At 42.9% G+C, this 18,118-nt stretch overlaps 1 protein-coding gene across 7 annotated transcripts in view; it reads right to left on the bottom strand.

The window, feature by feature from the left end:
- The window catches only part of LOC100601581 (putative RNA-binding protein Luc7-like 2), a 66,461-nt gene extending 57,369 nt beyond the window's left edge, over positions 1-9,092 (bottom strand). For 2 of the 7 annotated variants that reach the window (XM_030825824.1, XM_030825827.1), the window contains exons 1-2: positions 8,614-8,701; positions 5,492-5,768 (exon numbers count right to left, since the gene is read on the bottom strand). Coding sequence is in view for 2 of the 7 variants with exons in the window: in XM_003261408.4 (XP_003261456.1) it covers positions 8,614-8,674 (61 nt within the window). In the remaining 5 variants the exon portion in view is untranslated. Of the gene's footprint in view, positions 1-2,610; positions 4,734-5,491; positions 5,769-8,613 lie in introns of those variants that run through there. The other 5 variants (XM_030825830.1, XM_030825823.1, XM_003261409.4 and 2 more) reach the window with 5 other exon arrangements.
- Between the last annotated feature and the right edge of the window lie 9,026 nt (positions 9,093-18,118).

Raw genomic sequence — 18,118 nt, 5'->3', positions numbered from 1 at the left:
ACATCTGGCTAATCTTTATATTTTTAGTAGAGACAGGTTTCACCATGTTGGCCAGGCCAGTCTTGAACTCCTGACCTCAGGCTGATCCACCCACCTTGGCCTCCCAAAGTGCTGGGATTATAGGCGTGAGCCACAGTGCCCGGCCTCTTTATCCATTTTTTAAAATTTGACAGAATATACGAAATAACATTTGTTCAATCATATAGATGCTTGCTTGACCTTTGTACTTTTTAAAACATTTTTTAAATGCAGACGCCTATAATCAGTATCACAGAACTTATTACTTAAAAATAAACATTCAAGTATAATTCTTCATTCCCATTAGACTTTTTGTCAAAAGATGACAGAAGCAAATTATGTCTATAATCTCTAAGAAAAGGAAATAAAGATATAACTAAAGCAACTCAGCAACCTGGGGATACTATGGAAAGTTAAGAATCTATTGCTATAAATAATTACTATACCCTAAAGCACATCAACCAATAAATATATAGAACACCATGTGCAGGGAAGCATTCCCTCTAACACAATGGAGTAAATTAAATTGTAACAGGAATTTTTCTTTTTTTCTTTTTTTTTTTTTGAGACAGAGTCTCACTCTGTCGCCCAGGCTGGAGTGCAGTGGCGCAATCTCAGCTCACTGCAAGCTCCGCCTCCCAGTTTCATGCCATTCTCCTGCCTCAGCCTCCCAAGTAGCTGGGACTACAGGCACCCGCCATGACGCCCAGCTAATTTTTTGTATTTTTAGTAGAGACGGGGTTTCACCGTGTTAGGATGGTCTCGATCTCCTGACCTCGTGATCCAGCCGCCTCGGCCTCCCAAAGTGCTGGGATTACAAGCGTGAGCCACCGCGCCTGGCCGGTGGAATTTTTCAAAATATTTATACATGGTGTCCAGACTCAGGTGAATCAACTGCTTAGTCCTAGCAACATGCCCTGCCGCTCTGGTCCCATCCATAATGCAGACTCACAGCCACTTCCCCTAGCATTTCTATCAGGCCTCTCTTTGATAAGTAGCTTTCCCCACAGCCAGGCACCTTTTCATATTCCCACTGTGGAACCAGTTGGTGAAATCCTGCAGAACCATCGACCCCCGTGGACCAAAGCACTAAAGGAGAGGTGAGAAATTGAGCTAAATGAGGTAATTTCACCCTGGAGGTCTAGATGGACCTCTCTAGGGATCTCCTAGATCTCTCTGTCTCACAGGCTTGTATTTCTGTCCAGTCATTTCTGCTTACTGGCTTGGGTATATATATAGTTCAAACAGCTTTTCTTTCACATGAATACTCCCTGGAACAGTAATTTCCAAAATATGAGATTTGCACAAAAGACGACTTTGGGTGTTACATGATTTTGCCAACATATTTTAAATACCACTCAGTAAGAAAATTATTAATCACGATTAAGTCAAGAAAAATGTTCCCATTTTGCAACAGTACTTGTTTAATAAATTTAACAACTTCTAATTTTTAGCACAGGAACGATTCCTAAGTGACGAGTCTAGTTATATAATATACCATTTTGTTTTCATTGTATTTATTTTTATGGTGGTATCAACTTTCATTTTAAAATTAACTTAAAATTTTTAGAAAGTGAGTTGACATAAAGGAAAATATTAAATAAACAGAAAACAGTAAAAAATAATAAAGGCAAGGCTAGGCATGGTGGCTCATGCCTGTAATCTCAGCACTTTGGGAGGCCAAGGCAGGTAGGTCACTTGAGGTCAGGAGTTTGAGACCAGCCTGGCCAACACAGCAAAACCTCATCTCTACTAAAAATACAAAAATTAGCAGGGCGTGACAGTGCACGCCTGTAATCTCAGCTACTCGGGAAGCTAAGGTAATCGCCTGAACTGAGAGGCGGAGGTTGCAGTGAGCCAAGATCAGGCCACTGCACTTCACGCCTGGGTGACAGAGACTCTGTCTCAAAAAAATAAATAAAAATAAATAATAATAAAGGCAGTAAGTGTGACAAACATTTGGGAAACATTTATCTAGAAGAGGGTTTCTCAAACTTTTAATGTGTATCAGAATCACCTGGAAGGTTTCTAAAAACATAGATTACTGGGGCCCATACCCAGAATTTCTGACTCAGAAGGTGGGTCCAAGAATTTACATTTCTAACAATACCACGTGATGCTGAGGTGATGCTGAATTGCTGGTCCAGGGACCACACTTTGAGAATAACTAAACCAATACAGTGATCAACAAGCTTTTTGTTTAAGAGTCAAATGGTAAATGTTTTAGGTTTGCGGGCCATGTGACTCTGTTGCAACCATTCAACTCTGCTGTCATAAGCCAAAGCAGCCATAGACAATATGTATATGAATCGGCATGGATGTGTTCCAATAAAACTTTATTTACCAAAAGCAAGAGGCCATAGTGCCAGTCCCTGATCTAAAACATACCCTCAAGTAACTTTAACTATTAGTTAAACTATTAAAGTTACTTTAAGAGAAAAGTCTACCGTTTAAACTAATATTAGGGCAGAATACAGAACAGCCAGGTATACTATAGATACTATCCAATAATTATCAGTTAACTCTAAAAGAGAAAACTGGGGTCTGCAGAAATCTAAGGTATTAAGAAGATTAAAAACAAAAACCATTTACCATATTCAGGAGACAAGATTCAGCAAGGGCAGCTGGTTAAATTCCTTTCATGTTGAGTCAAGTAAGTCAAACACCAGTTGTACATGGTTCACAACTACACTGGAACATATGGGTCAATACTGAGTGCTTTTTGGAAAGAAGTTTTAAAGATTCTTTTCTATGCTAATAGCAAAATATGACATTTATTCAGCTGAATGGACTTCATGTTACTTTCTGACGGCTTTGACTTCTCAAAGTCCTAAGTTACTCAGTTCAAACAAAAACTTGGAGCTGCAGATTTCAGTTTTTACAAATTACTTTTCTCTATATCCTCAATAATCTTGCAAAACTGAGTAACTGACCTATTTTGGCCCTGCCTTCCAATATCTATTCTAGCAGCTGCTAGTGCATGAGAACCTAAACAAAAAGGAAACAGAACAGCTTTTCTGCAAGTTCTGAATTCACAAGATTCCAGTCAGAAACTTACCCTCATTCACTCCCTCATTCTTTTTCCAGTAAGATGTCCCAACTTCCTTCATCTTCTTATAGTTTCTTAGTAGACTGATTAAGTTATGTCAAACTGCTTGTTTCCTCAAGAACTCTACATATTAACAGCAGTAGTCTTTAAGGACTCAGTCCTTTTCAAGCACCTTTCTGGAATTCCATCTTTGGGGAGTATCTGCCTCATTTAACTAGTCTTGCCCACTTACTGACCTTTAGTTTTAAACCATCTGCCTGTCTTCTCAACCCTCCTGCTTACTGAACTCACAGCAATTTTAAGCTTCAATGCTTTGTATGAACCACCTGTTACTGAAGAGTACCTGATTCACTAAACCTGACCTTGATCCATGACACCTCATGGCCACTGAATTCCTACTACCCATCTTGAACACGTAGAACACTACCATCTATCCTTACATGACAACAACCAACCTAAACAAAAATAAAGAATTTACTTGCTCCTTATAGAACTGACGCAGAAATAGACAAAATGATTTTCTTTGTTTTGCTTATATTTACCTGAAGTAAAAGAATGTCTCAGAAGCATATGCTTACTTGAGAAGAACTAAACAACTGTAGAGAATCCAGGAACGATGCAATGTTATATGAAGCGATACTTTTATTGTTTTCTGGGCTGCTGTGTAGACAGAAATATTATTCAGAGTTCAAAATGCAAATTGAGGAAAACTTTTCTTTTTTCATTGATTCACTATGCAGGTGCTTTCAGTGTTTTGGATATGCCTGAAACTCTGATAAAGTTAAATAGTTAACTGAAACTCAGAGAAACTACTGTTTAATCCTATAAAACTCCTTATATTAAAGAATTTACAAGCTCTAGACTAAGAAATATCCTGTTATTATTTTAAAAATGTCTGCTTATATATTAAAGGCTCCGCCTCCTTCACTTAAAATGAACAATCCAAGTGGAATAAAAGAATGGCTTACAACTGACCAAGAAATGAATATGGTTCATTATGTTAATGAGAAAAAATTAAGAGAAAATGTTTTCAATGCTGATGAAAAGTCAAGGAACACAGATTACAGTAAAGATGATTTTATAAATAAAATCCATTAAAGAACGCACTACTTCAAACTTTGATTCAATAATTTTGCAGAAAGGCAGAAATGTCATACTATCTTACAGATTATATGGTTATGTATTACTAACCTTACATTAGCAACAGGTAAATGGCTTTCTTAACTGTATTTTCCCGGGTATGAGGATGAGTATCCTTTCAGTTTTATCTCCCACAAACTATAACTACTGTACAACTGATCAGCAAAAATATTATGATTAATATGTTAACTGAGGAAGTATATCCTACAATTTAGAAAGATTAACATTTAAAATAGTTAAAATTATTGAAAGTTTTAACTTGCCCAAAACAGTCCCTAACCATAACGGACAACTAATGATGCTATAAAATTCTATCTAACATTCCTAGTCTACTTGTTGTTTTGTAGGGCAGGCTGCCATTCCTGCCTGTTTTAATCTTTCAAAGGTGGGCTCTACTCCCATTTAAAGGTATAAGCAATTAAGAGATACAGAACCCTCAGAACTACCTTCTGTAACTTACCTAACTGCTAAGCTTAAAATTGTAATCTAGGCTGGGTGTGGTGGATCACCTGAGGTCAGGAGTTCGAGACCAGCCTGGCCAATATGGAGAAACCCCGTCTCTACTAAAAATACAAAAATTAGCCAGGCGTAGTGGCAGCCACCTGTAATCCCAGCTACTCGGGAGGCTGAGGCAGGAGAATCACTCGAACCCAGTAGGTTCGAGGAGGTTGCAGCAGTGAGCTGAAATCGTGCCACTGCACTCCAGCCTGGGCGACAGAGACCCTGTCTCAAAAAAAAAAAAAAAAAAAAAGATGTAATCTAAATCCACACCCTCAATTTTATTTAATTCTTATTGCATGCATCTTCCCAGCCTTTCCTGGGATCAAGACCAGAGACTTATGACCAAACTGTATTTGTTGGCAAAGGGGCTTTAGCTAAGGAACATCCTTGCAATTAATCCAACTGAGCAAAAATCATAGTCTGTGTGAGGATATCAGGTTCTTCCAACTGTCACACAGACAATTCTCAAACTGGTTCTTGGATTTTCCTGTGCACCTCCTTCCTGCTTTCAAATAGAATGAATATGTTCAGGGAAAACAAATTATCCCTCTCCCCTCTGCTAATACTAACAACTAAAACAAAGATATTTGTAAAATGTAATGAATCATAAACGAGATAAAATAAGATACTAGTAATTACTATCTACTTATAGTTCCTCCTTTCTAAAAAAACTTAAAATATATTTATTTTTCAACATTTCTGAGTATAACATAGGAAATTATTTGGTTTCCCATATAACAAATTACAGATTTAACTTGAGGCAAAAAAGGTTAAGTGACTTACCCAAGGTTACAATTAGAGGTACAGCTGGGGCTAGAAACCAGGTCTCCTGAGTCTCAGCCCAGTGCTCTTTTCCTTAGCCCATGATGCCTTATCAGAAAAATCCAAATACAGTCAGACCCCCAGTTACATGGGTATGAGTTACACTGATTCACATATACAAACTTTATATAGTGTGACCAATGTTTCAACTCACGCGGTACCCTGCTTCCATTTATGCAGTATGCCAGGCATCGGCACGATTTTCAGTGGCACACAGGCGGTTGCCACCACCAGGGCCCTAGGCAAAATTGCAAAGAAGGCAGAGTTTGTCTTTGGCCCTCCCACCTCCCTTATGCATTCCTCTCCCACCTCCTGGCAGTCCCCCTGCCCAGCCTCCCGGCACCATCATGCTGCCCTCAGATTGTCTAAAGCCCCCAATTTCCACCACTCACCCAGGAATGTCCTTTCTTGAAGTACCCAGTGATCCAAAATTACCTCTCCATTTCTCTGCTAACAAAATTCCTACTCCTAAGGATTCCAGTGAAGTTCAGGTAATCTAAATGATTAACTACTTTATGTAATTCAAGTTAAGGTACATTTAACTAACAGACTTAAATCTCCAATGAATTTTAAAAGAAACTAATTAAAAACTGTCAGGAAGGGGAGGGAAAAACCTTGAGGGGGTAAGGAGGTAATGTTTTCCCAAAGCCCCAGGACTCTGTGCCACTTCAGATTCCTTCACAGACAGGACACTAAGGGTTGAGGGGGTCACTGCCACCTTGAACCCCACTTCCAAAAAAGAGAGTAGCTGGAATTTCTCTGGAATTTAAGAAAAAAAAGGACAGACTTGCCTTAAATACCCTCCTACCTACCTTTTCCATCTCTCTCCCACCTCCTGGATACCCATTTCCACCTCTTAGTGCCAGACACCCAACAGCGTTCCCATAAGCTGTTTGTGTGTCCAATACAAGGCTTCCCATTAAATGGTTTCAAATTACATGGTGTTATTCAGGGGATGTTTCCATGTTCCCCTATCCCTGGGTAACTTGAAGTTGACTGTATGCTAAAAAAGAACAATCCTAATTATTAAAAGCCCTGAATCATAAAATGATATATATAAACTCATTAAATGGTAAGAAAAAAGAGAATGTTCTGATTCTTATTTTGCATATATAGAATTTTGATATCTAAAAAAAACTCCACTCAATTATTTTTCCTTGAAAGTAGTATATTTTTTACTTCTAACCCAATACAACAGTGAAAAATCCAGTCATTTCAGCTAAACAATACTGTGGACTCGTAAATAAGAGTTCGATCATAAATCCCCTAAGTCTGAAGGTAAAAAAAAAAAAAAAAAAATCCAGCAACAGACACATAAAAAAATACACAAAGTGGATTTTAAGAAATCCATGTTTCTGCTGACTACACACACAGAAATATGTATATTTAAATTTAGCTTTGCAATACTAGACGGGCTGCCTAATTCAGAAACTTATCAGGAGATGCTTTACCTTGATCCAACTACCCTCCCAGTAAAACTAAGAAATCCAATCCAAGAAGAAGATCCGAAAAATGGTATCCATCAAGGATTAAAAGGATCATGTAAAGCAAGTCTTAAATAACTTCTTTAATTTTATTACACAGATTATTCTGTTAGCTAGGATCCAATGAAGTCCGTTCCCAATACCCTCTCTCATGTTGGAAAAGGAGGAATGTTAAGACATGCTGCAGTGATAAAGTAACCATTCTTATCTAAACGTGAGAAATGATAACAGTTAAAAGTTTCTCCAGTGACATTTTATGTTAATGTTAACTTTCCATACAAAACTCATTTCCTTCCCAATCTTTCCTCTCTACACAACCACAAGTAGGTTTGCCATCTACACCTATTTGTCTATATATTCTACAAAGAAAAGTTCCCAATATGGGTTTTTATTAAAACTGAAAATGTGAACACTGAAAAGCCACTCTATGCGCTGCTGAAAGATTTGAATGCAATGAAGTTTTTAAAATCTACTCATATTTTGCTGTAAAGCACTCATGTAAATTAAAAGAGTAACTTAAAAACTAAATTTAAGATGTGCCTTTTCTCTTACATCAATACACTTAAATAACTTCTGAAGAAAAAAAGCATTTCCTAAGTGGCTAAGAAACTATCCGCCTAAACAAGCAACACATAAAAACTACCAAGGATTTTGCTGTGCTAAGAAAGTAATGAACTAGACCTTTCCTACATATTTGAATGTATTTAAGTTGAATTTGAGAGTACATTACTAATTATCATCACCAAAAAAGCAACAGCATTTCATCATTTTATTTAGAAATTTTCTTTATGACAAGGGATAATCCAGCAATTAAGGGCTCTCTATACAGATTCTAAACTAAGCGCCTGAAAGGATCTTTGTTCTCCTCAATTCTACTTCACTGGGTACCAAATTTTCAAAATCGTTCTATTTGGGACATGCAGGATGTGTCAATATTTACTGAACAAAGCCTCTATTAAATTGTCTAACAAAATGGAGGTCTCTCGGAAAAACAGGCCATAACATGTTCCTTCTCACAAAATGGGGCCAAACACACCCACTTAAGAAACCATGGTTTGGGTCAGATTTTCCATAAAAATGGTTGTTTCTGTGGGGCTCGAGGGTGCATCTCTGGGACTGGGTTAGTAATAAAGGTTTCCTCCTGACCCAGGAAGAGGAGGGGGAAGCTTCTCTCTAGATACTCTGGAGAACGGCGGCGAGGGATGATCCCAAAGCTCTGGGTTAAGGAATTAGACCGGGGGTGGAGGCCTTAGCTTTCCGCAGGTACCTAACCAGCGACAAAACGGGCCCCCCAACTACGCAACAGAGACGCGGGCTCTCCCATCTCAGCCAAGTCAACATTAAAAGCACAAACTCTCCTTTCTCATCCAGGCCCCGCCTCACCCCATTGGCAGCAGTTCCCGCCAATCCGCATGGTCACCGCCCCCCGTGCCCGCCTGCCAAGCCCTGATTGGATGGGACGGGGGCCGGGGACCTCGTGTTACCAATCTGGGAGCCCCTTACTCAGCCACACGCGCGCGCCCAGGTGCGCCCTCGGAACCCCTTCCCTTCGTCGTCCCCGTCCCCTCCCCCACCCCCAGGGCCCTGGCAGAGACTTACCGTCCCGGGAGGTGCCCATCAACTGGTCCAGCATCGCGCGCATCTGGGCCTGCGCCGACATGGCGGCGGCGTAGCGGGCGGACGGGCGGGGATGGGGCGCAGACCGGGCCCTTTTAGGCAGGGGGATAAGGGGAAGGGATGGGGAAAGGTGCGCTGCTGTCTCGGTGGCCGCCGCCGCCGCCTCGAGGCGTGCGGAAAGGGAGCCGGAGGGGTTGCGGGAGAGTCCGGACTGCGCTCCTCACGACGACGTGTACGTGGAAGACGACAGCCCCCGACAGCGACCCTCGTGCCCTCACTCTCCGTCTGGTTCTTGGGACAGAAGCGACACGGGCCAAGCAAGCTCTCGCCTTCAACACCGCCACCCGCCAGAAGCCGTCAACCCCCCCTCCAAGCTCTGACGCCGCTCGCCGCCACCGTCGCCACGACGGGAGCGCGCACGCTCCTCGCGCTCAGTCGTTCCCGCGGGGGCTCCACCAACTGGCGTCCAGCTGTATCGCTCCGCCCGCCCCGCCCGAGTGGAGTTCCACCCTAACGGCTCTGGGCGCGTCCACGCGCGCTCCTCTCGTCCCTTTACACCGGATCTCGCGATACTCTGGTTCCTTAACTGACTGTACAAGCCGGATCCGCCCTGAGGCGCCAAACCTTACACTCTCTCCTGGCTGTAGGGTTGGCGGCTAAGGCTGCGCTGCCCGCGGCGATGGCGATTTAGACCCAAATTAGCAAAATGCGCTAGAGGCTTAGCCTGGGCGGAAAGTAAGTAGAGACCATGCCCATCGCTGACCCGACTGCAGTCAGCCTTCTTGGCGTCTGAGGTGGGCGTGCTCTGGGCGAACGCCCGCCCCGAGTGGCGTGGACGCGTCCTGGTTCTCGTGCGCCTTTCCCGGCCGGGAGCAGCCTTGTCTCGCCGCCGCCGGGGCCGGGCCGCGTTCCTTCCGCCGCGTGGGGCTCTAGGGCTCCTCGGCTGGGAAGTGTCAACTTAAGGAGAAAGCGCCCGAAAGCAGTACTCTAGGATAAACAGGCTCGCCGACCCATTCGGATTCATCTTTACCTACAAGGTCACGGGCAACTTAGTCTGAATGTGAAACCATAAAAACTCAGCGTATTCTGAGCTACTGGGGAGGCGATCTCGGGGAGCAGGGAGCCAGCGGCGCTGGCCGCAGGGAAGCCTGGGTTCTGAAGCCCGGCCAGTGACTGACTGGGGCCTTGGCTTTAATTCTACCCCTCGTAGGGCTCGTGGAGGTGGTCACACGTCTCCTATGGCGTGGCTGTGAGAACAAACGAATAAAATACTTAGCCCAGAGCCTTTCCCTGGTGTTTCTAAAAACTGTTGTAGTAAAATATTAATTCTTTGCCGGGCGCGGTGGCTCACGACTGTAAACCCAGCACTTTGGGAGGCCAAGGGAGGCGGATTGCCTGAGGTCAGGAATTCAAGATCAGCCTGGCCAACATGGTGAAACCCTGTCTCTACTTAAAATACAAAAATTAGCCGGGCGTGGTGGCGGGCGCCTCCCCAGCTACTCGGGAGGCTGAGGCAGGAGAATCGTTTGAACCCGGGAGACGGAGGTTGCAGTGAGCCGAGATGACGCCACTGCACTGCAGCCTGCGCGACAAAGCGAGACTTGGTCTAAAAAAAAAAAAAAAATTCCTTAAGACAGACATATAGGTCAGTGTGCAGGAAGAAAGGTTGCTTAAAAAGAAATTTATAAGAAAAATGAATGAGTTAATAAAATCAAATGTTTAAGAAGACAGGCACTTTCTAGATACTTTGAAAGGAAATAATAGAGATTTGTGTTCCATTAACACTGTATATTCATCGCCTTGGAACTGTTATTAGCAGATCAATAAAAAACATGAATAGTAGTAATGGTCCCAATATTCCTTTAAATGTATATTGCGGCCGGGAGCGATGGCTCATGCCTGTAATCCCAGCACTTTGGGAGGCAGAGGCGGGCGGATCACCTTGAGGTCAGGAGTTCGCGACCACCCTGACCGACATGGTGAAATTCCATCTCTACTAAAAATATGAAAATTAGCCCGGCATATGGCCGGGCGCGGTGGCTCAAGTTTGTAATCCCAGCACTTTGGGAGGCCGAGGCGGGCGGATCACAAAGTCAGAAGATCGAGACCATCCTGGCTAACACGGTGAAACCCCGTCTCTAGTAAAAATACAAAAAAAAAAAAAATTAGCCGGGCATGGTGGCGGATGCCTGTAGTCCCAGCTACTCGGGAGGCTGAGGCAGGAGAATGGCGTGAACCCGGGAGGCGGAGCTTGCAGTGAGCCGAGATTGCGCCACTGCACTCCAGCCTGGGGGACAGAGCAAGACTCCGTCTCAAAAAAAAAAAAAAAAAAAAAAATTAGCCTGGCATAGATGCGCGGGCCTGTAATCTCAGCTACTCAGAGGCTGAGGCAGGAGAATCACTTGAACCCGGGAGGTGGAGGTTGCAGTAAACAGAGATTATGCCACTGCACTCCAGCCTGGGGATAGAGCAAGACTCTATCTCAAAAATAAATGCGTATTAGGCCAATGAAAATTTCTGAGGCCGGACGTGGTGGCTCACACCTGTAATTCTAGCACTTTGGGAGGCCAAGGCAGGCGAATCACGAGGTCGAGAGTTTGAGACCAGCCTGCCAACATGGTGAAACCCTGTCTCTACTAAAAATAGAAAAAATGAGCTGGGCGTGGTGGCGCACGCCTGTACTCCCAGCTACACCAGAGGCTGAGGCAGGAGAACCGCTTGAACCCAGGAGGCCGAGGTTGCAGTGAGCCGAGATTGCGCCACTGCACTCCAGCCCTGGTGACAGTGTGAGACTGTCTCAAAAAAAAAAAAAAAATTTCTTTTGAATCACGTTATCTTTAGTAATAGACAAAATAGCTTCTCTCCAGTTATTCAGAGAACTCTGAATTCCAAACTCCAAATACTAGGATATCCTTTGGGAACTGATTTACAATAATAGAAAAATGTGCAAATTAATATGTCTTAGAGGGATACACTATTATGTACACAATGTTATCTGACCCTGAAAAACAATGTATTTAGGGAAATAAACTAAAACAAATAATTATGTTTTGGTGAAGAGATCTGAGTTCTTGTTTATATTTTAGATGTCTCTTATAAACAGCATAAAATTGGGGCTTAAAAAATAGTCTATACAATACATAATGATCAAAATTGAGGAGTGAAATTGAGTGAATTAAGTGATGTTCACTCTTGGAAGCATTGATGATTTACATTCATGTAATTACTCCTGTGTTTGGGTTTAAAACTTATTTTTGTCTATTTGTCTCACCTATTTCATGTTTTTCTCTCCTTTCTGGCCTGATTTTTAATCATTCCAATTTTTTCTGCTCTAGTAGTGTGGAAGTTTCATCTTACTATATTTTTATTCTTTCAGTGATTACCCTAGAAGTTATAATGTGTATCCTTAAGGTATCAAAGTCTAATTTAATCAATACCTTTATACCCCCCTTCCCCAAGAGAAGTAATACAAGGAACCTAGAACACTAACTCCATTTACTCTCATCCCAAGTTATATGCTCTTGTTACCAGGTCTTTTAGTTCTCTTATTTTTTAAAACCAAGTTTTATATAATCAATGTTCTTTATTTACCACTTATTTTGCTCTTCATTCCTTTGGAAATCTCTGCATGTCCATCTGGGATCATTTCCCTTTTGTCTGAAGTTTATCCTTTAGTACAGGAGTCAGCAAGCTATGGTCCACAGGCCAAATGCAGCCCACGGCCTATTTTTGTGAATAAAGTTTCATTCAAATACTGCCACGCTCGTTCATTTACATACTGTTATGGTTGCTTTTGCCCCACAAAAGAGTGGCTTGTGAGGGATCCCATACTGTGTGGCCTACAAGACTCAAATATTTACTATCTGACTTTTTTTTTTTAAGACGGGTTTTCACCATGTTGGCCAGGCTGGTCTCAAACTCCTAACCTTAAGTGATCCACCTGCTCGGCCTCCCAAAGTGCTGGGATTACCGGGGTGAGCCACTCACTGTGCCCAGCCTGACTATAAAGTTTGCCTACCTTGCTTCAGGGTTTGCTTTTGTGTTGGTCGGCTAGTTGGGAGAACGCTCCCATTTTGTTTATCTAAAAAGATCTTTATTTTGCTTTAAATTCTAGATGGATTTTTTTTTTTTTTTTTGAGACGGAGTCTGGCTTTGTCGCCCAGGCTGGAGTGCAGTGGCGCGACCTTGTCTCACTGCAAGCTCCGCCTCCCGAGTTCACGCCATTCTCCTGCCTCAGCCTCCCGAGTAGCTGGGACTACAGACGCCTGCCACCGCGCCCGGCTAATTTTTTGTATTTTTAGTAGAGACGGGGTTTCACCGTGTTAGCCAGGATGGTCTCGATCTCCTGACCTCGTGATCGACCCGTCTCGGCCTCCCAAAGTGCTGGGATTACAGGCGTGAGCCACCACGCCTGGCACTAGATGGATATTTTTATCAGCTAAATCCTAGGTTGGAGATTCCTTTTTTTTTTTTTTTTTTTTTTTTTTTAGATAGGGTGTTGCTCTGTCACCCAGGCTGGAGTGCAGTGGCGAGATCTTGCCTTGGCTCACTGCAGCCTTGGCTTCCTGGGCTCAAGTGATCCTCCCACCTCAGCCTCCCAAGTAGCTGGGACTACAGGTATGCACCACCACACTGAGCTAATTTTTAAAATTTTTCTTGTAGAGACAAGGTCTCTCTATGTTGCCCAGGCTGGTCTCAAACTCCTGGGCTCAAGCAATCTGCCCACCTCAGCCTACTGAAGTGCTGGAATTACATGTGTGAGCCACCATGCCCAGTGGTTATTTTCTTTGGGCACATACATTCTACCTGACCTTTTACCCTCCACTGCTCCTAAGATGTCAGTTCTGTTTTTCACTCTTTTAAAGATAGCTGGCTACTTTATCGTGCTATGGACTCACTGAACAATGAGCTTTCATTAATTCATTCATTGAGAATCCATCAACTAACATCTTTTGTCAATTTAGGAAATTCTTAGCTCTTACCTCCTCAGATACTGCCTCTCTCATCAACTTCTGGACATTTAAATACATGCATATTAGATAGTTTTCACTGTATCCTATCTCTTTACTCTCAGTTTTGCACTTTTTACCTTGGTCTTTCAAAGCTGATGCCTTTTTCTGACAAATTTTATAGTTAATTAATGTCACTATAGAGCTGTATCTAATTTGTTGTTAAATCCATCAGTTGAATTATTTTTCAGTTCTAGAATTTGTATTAGGTTCTTTATCAAACCTATAATGTCATTTTACAGTTTCTGGTTCCCTGATGAAATTTCCAAGCTTGGCTGCTTCTTTGACCTTAGTGAACAATTGTGTAATCTGAGTTGGCCAATTCTAGTATCTTAAGGTTTTTGCGGTCTGTCGTTCGTGTTGGTTCTCACATATGAAGTCTTTTCTTGTGTGCCTGGTTTTCTTTGTGTGCTAAACATGTATTTGTAAAAAAAAAAAAAAAAAAAAAAAGTATAGAAATAATATAAGCCCTAAGTATAATCCTGTCTTACTCTAGAGAGGATTTTTATTTTACTTTGTTAGGTAATTGAAGAGATTACTAGTCAGGAACCACCATAATACAGGTTCAAGGCCTCATTTATCTTGACCAACAAATGACAAAAATCTGGGCAGAAAGTCTGGCAAGGAGGCTGGGTGGGCACCATGGCTCACACCTCTAATCCCCACACTTTGGGAGATCCAGGCGGAAAATCACTTGAGGCCAGGAGTTTGAGACCAGCCTGGGCAACATGGAGAAACCGTCTCTACAAAAAGTAAAAAAATAAAAATTAGCAGAGCATGTTGTGTGCCAGTAATCCCAGCTACTCAGAAGCCTGAGGCAAGAGGTTCTCTTGAGCCCCATGTGGTCAAGACTGCAATTAGCCATGACCTTACTACTGCACTCCAGCCTGGACAACAGAGCAAGACCCTGTCTCAAAAAAAAAAAAAAAAGTCCGGCAAGAATTTTTGTTTTGTTTTGTTTTATTTACTTCCAATTCACATTTGGGATTGAATTTCAGGATCCTAGCTTCAAGTGGGTGTGATTTATTAGAGTCTCTACCTTTGTGAGCCTAAACTGCTTTTTTTCTCTCAGTCCTACAGCTCACTCAAAGTGCAGCTCAGTTTCAGTACTGAAGCTATGTCTACTAAATTGACAAATGCTGGCAGGGTATAGTGGCTCATGCCTGTAATTCCAGCATTTTGGGAGGCCAAGGCCAGTGGATAACTTGAAGTGAGGAGTTCGAGACCAGCCTGGCCAACATGGTGAAACCCCATCTCTACTAAAAATAAAAAAATTAGCCAGTTGTGGTGGCGCGTGCCTGTAATCCGAGCTATTCCGGAGGCTGAGGCAGGGGAATCGCTTGAACCCAGGAGGCAGAGGTTGCAATGAGCCAAGATCGCACCACCGCACTCCAGCCTGGGTGAGAGAGAGAGAGAGACTCTGCTTCAAAAATAAATAAATTGACAAATGCCATCATGCCAACAATGTGTCTTTGTGTGCTACACTACTTGTCTTGGTTGTCTTCTCCTATGTTCTGACCCAGCATTTCACCACTAGTTTTATTAGCTCTTTAATGATTTCAAGAATTTAAAAAAATTTTGACTTTTTTTTCAGTTGTCGTCAACAGAAGGGTCACTCCAAATTACCTAGACTGCCATTAACAGAATTGGAAGTTTGTTCTCCTGTTTGTAAATTTTTTCAAGTTGTTTTCTTTTTTTTTTTCTGAGACTGAGTATCTATTGCCCAGGCTGGAGTGCAGTGGCGTGATCTTGGCTCACTGCAACTCCCGCCTCCCAGGTTCAAGCAATTCTCCTGCCTCAGCCTCCTGAGTAGCTGGTATTACAGGTGCCAGCCACCACACCCAGCTAATTTTTTGTATTTTTAGTAGAGACGGGGTTTCGCCATGTTGCCCAGGCTGGTTTTGAACTCCCGAGCTCAGGCAATCTGCCTGCCTTGACCTCTCAAAGTGCTGGGATTACAGGCGTGAGCCACCGTGCCTGGCCTTAAATTTTTTTTTTTTTTTTTTTGAAACGGAGTCTTGCTCTGTCACCAGGCTGGAGTGCAGTGGCACAATCTAGGCTCACTGCAACCTCCACCTCCCAGGTTCAAGTGATTCTCCTGCCTCAGCCTCTCCGAGTAGCTGGGACTACAGGCGCCTGCCACCACGCCCAGCTAATTTTTGTATTTTTAGTAGAGATGGGGTTTCACCATGTTGGCCAGGATAGTCTCTGACCTTGTGATCCACCCGCCTCGGCCTCCCAAAGCAAAATTTTTAAATGTAGTAACAATGTATTCATCTTAGCATCTGAAAAAAAAAATCTCTGTATGTCTATGTCTACATTTTAGCAATGATAACCATACCTCTTCCAGGAACAAGGTCTCAGAGGGAAACAAAATCATATAAAGTAGGATTAAACTATACATTTAAAACTAGGTAATTAAAACAGAATAGGTACAAGTAACATGTTTTGCTAGCTGTCCAGAACAGACAACTCTTCAATTTATTGTAATTTATTAACTAAATACGGTAAATAAAGGCTATATCATACAAATTAATATTGCAGTTTTACTTGGGGCGTCAGTACATACAATCAAATTTTATAAACATAGTGCCTATTAATTTTTGAGACAGTCTTGCTTTGTCGCCCAGGCTGAAGTACAGTGGCAGGATCTCGGCTCACTGCAACCTCTGCCTCCCAGGTTCAAGCGATTCTCCTGCCTCAGCCTCCCAAGTAGGTGGGATTACAGGTGCCCGTCCCCAAGCCCAGCTGATTTTTGTATTTTTAGTAAAGACAGGGTTTCACCATGTTGGCCAGGCTGGTCTCGAACTCCTGACCTCAGGTGATCTGCCCGCCTCAGCCTCCCAAAGTGCTGGGATTACAAGCGTGAGCCACCGCGCCCAGCTGGTGCCTATTAATGTAGATTTTAAAATTCAAATTTTTTGAAAATTACCATCTTTTAGTTGGATAAATTAAAACTTACTTTACAGTCTGCCTTGGATTAGCCTGCCTTTAGTTCAGAGCAACACAGATTTCTTTTCCTACCACATAATCCTAGTATGTGAACATCTTGTTCTTATCACATGTTCATATTTGTATCTCTAACACTTAACCAGACAAGGAACTCAATACTTTATAGCCAGAAACATCCTCAGTTCTAGTGAAAATGTATTAATATCTGAAGCTTGTGGAGAGGAGAAATGACAAGAGCCAAACCTAAACCAAAAGAACTAGTTAATTGGTTTATTCAAGACAGGGGAATTAAAATCGGTAAGCATACAAACTATATTGCTTGAAATAAACTTTTTAAAATAATTTATTCTTTGAGATGGGGTCTTGCTCTGTCACCTGGGTGAGTGCAGTGGCACAATCATGGCTCACTGCTGCAGTCTTGACCTCCCAGGCTCAAGGGATCCTTCCACCTCAGCGTCCTGAGCAGCTAGGATTACAGGCATAAGCCACCATGCCCAGCTAATTTTTTTATTTTTATTTTTGTAGAGAAGGTGTCTCCTTATGTTGCCCAGGCTGGTCACAAACTCCTGGCCCCAAGCCATCCTCCTGCCTCAGCCTCCCAAAGTATGGGGATTAAAGGTGTGGCCCACCATGCCTGGCTTTTTTTCTTTTTTAGAGATGGTATTTCTCTGTCGCCCAGGCTGGAGAGCAGTGGCTATGATCATAGCTCACTGCAGCCTCTAATTCCTGGAGGCTGAAGTGATCTTCCTACCTCCGCCTCCTGAGTAGCTGGGACTATGGGGGCATGCCACCACACCTGGCTAATTTTTACATTTTTTCTAGAGACAGGGTCTCATTATGTTGCTCAGGCTGGTCTCAAACTTCTGGCCTCAAGCAGTCCTCCCATCCAGGCCTCCCACTGTGCTGGGATTACAAACAGGAGCCACCGCCCCACACGTTTAAGAGTGAAAAGGTAAAGGTAGCTAAAGCAGTATCACCCATGTAGTAGGCATTCATAAATCCTTGTTGAAGGAAGAAAAGAGAGAAAGTGAAATTTAACCTGAAATCCTGAAGAATGAATAGGAAAGAGCTATTGAAGGGGAGTATGATTGGAAGAAAAGCTTTCCCTGTATAAGGAACAGCAAAATGTTGAAATCAAGACCATGGCGGTCGGGCGCTGTGGCTCACGCCTGTAATCCCAGCACTTTGGGAGGCCAAGGCGGGCGGATCACGAGGTCAGGAGATGAGACCATCCTGGCTAACACGGTGAAACCCCGTCTCTACTAAAAATACAAAAAAATTAGCCAGGCACGGTGGCGGGCGCCTGTAGTCCCAGCTACTCGGGAGGCTGAGGCAGGAGAATGGTGTGAACCCAGGAGGCAGAGCTTGCAGTGAGCCGACATAGTGCCACTGCAGTCCGGCCGGGGCGAAAAGAGCGAGACTCCGTCTCCAAGAAAAAAAAAAAAAAAAACCATGGCTCCCAATAACTGAATTTCTGTATTCAGTTCTAGCTGGACTGTCAAAAACAGAGAACAGAGATGAAGCTG

Source organism: Nomascus leucogenys, chromosome 13 (genome assembly GCF_006542625.1).
Source record: "Nomascus leucogenys isolate Asia chromosome 13, Asia_NLE_v1, whole genome shotgun sequence".
Lineage (NCBI taxonomy): Eukaryota > Metazoa > Chordata > Mammalia > Primates > Hylobatidae > Nomascus > Nomascus leucogenys.
Note: the sequence above shows the minus strand (reverse complement) of the source record. Positions and strands in the feature narration are given on the sequence as shown.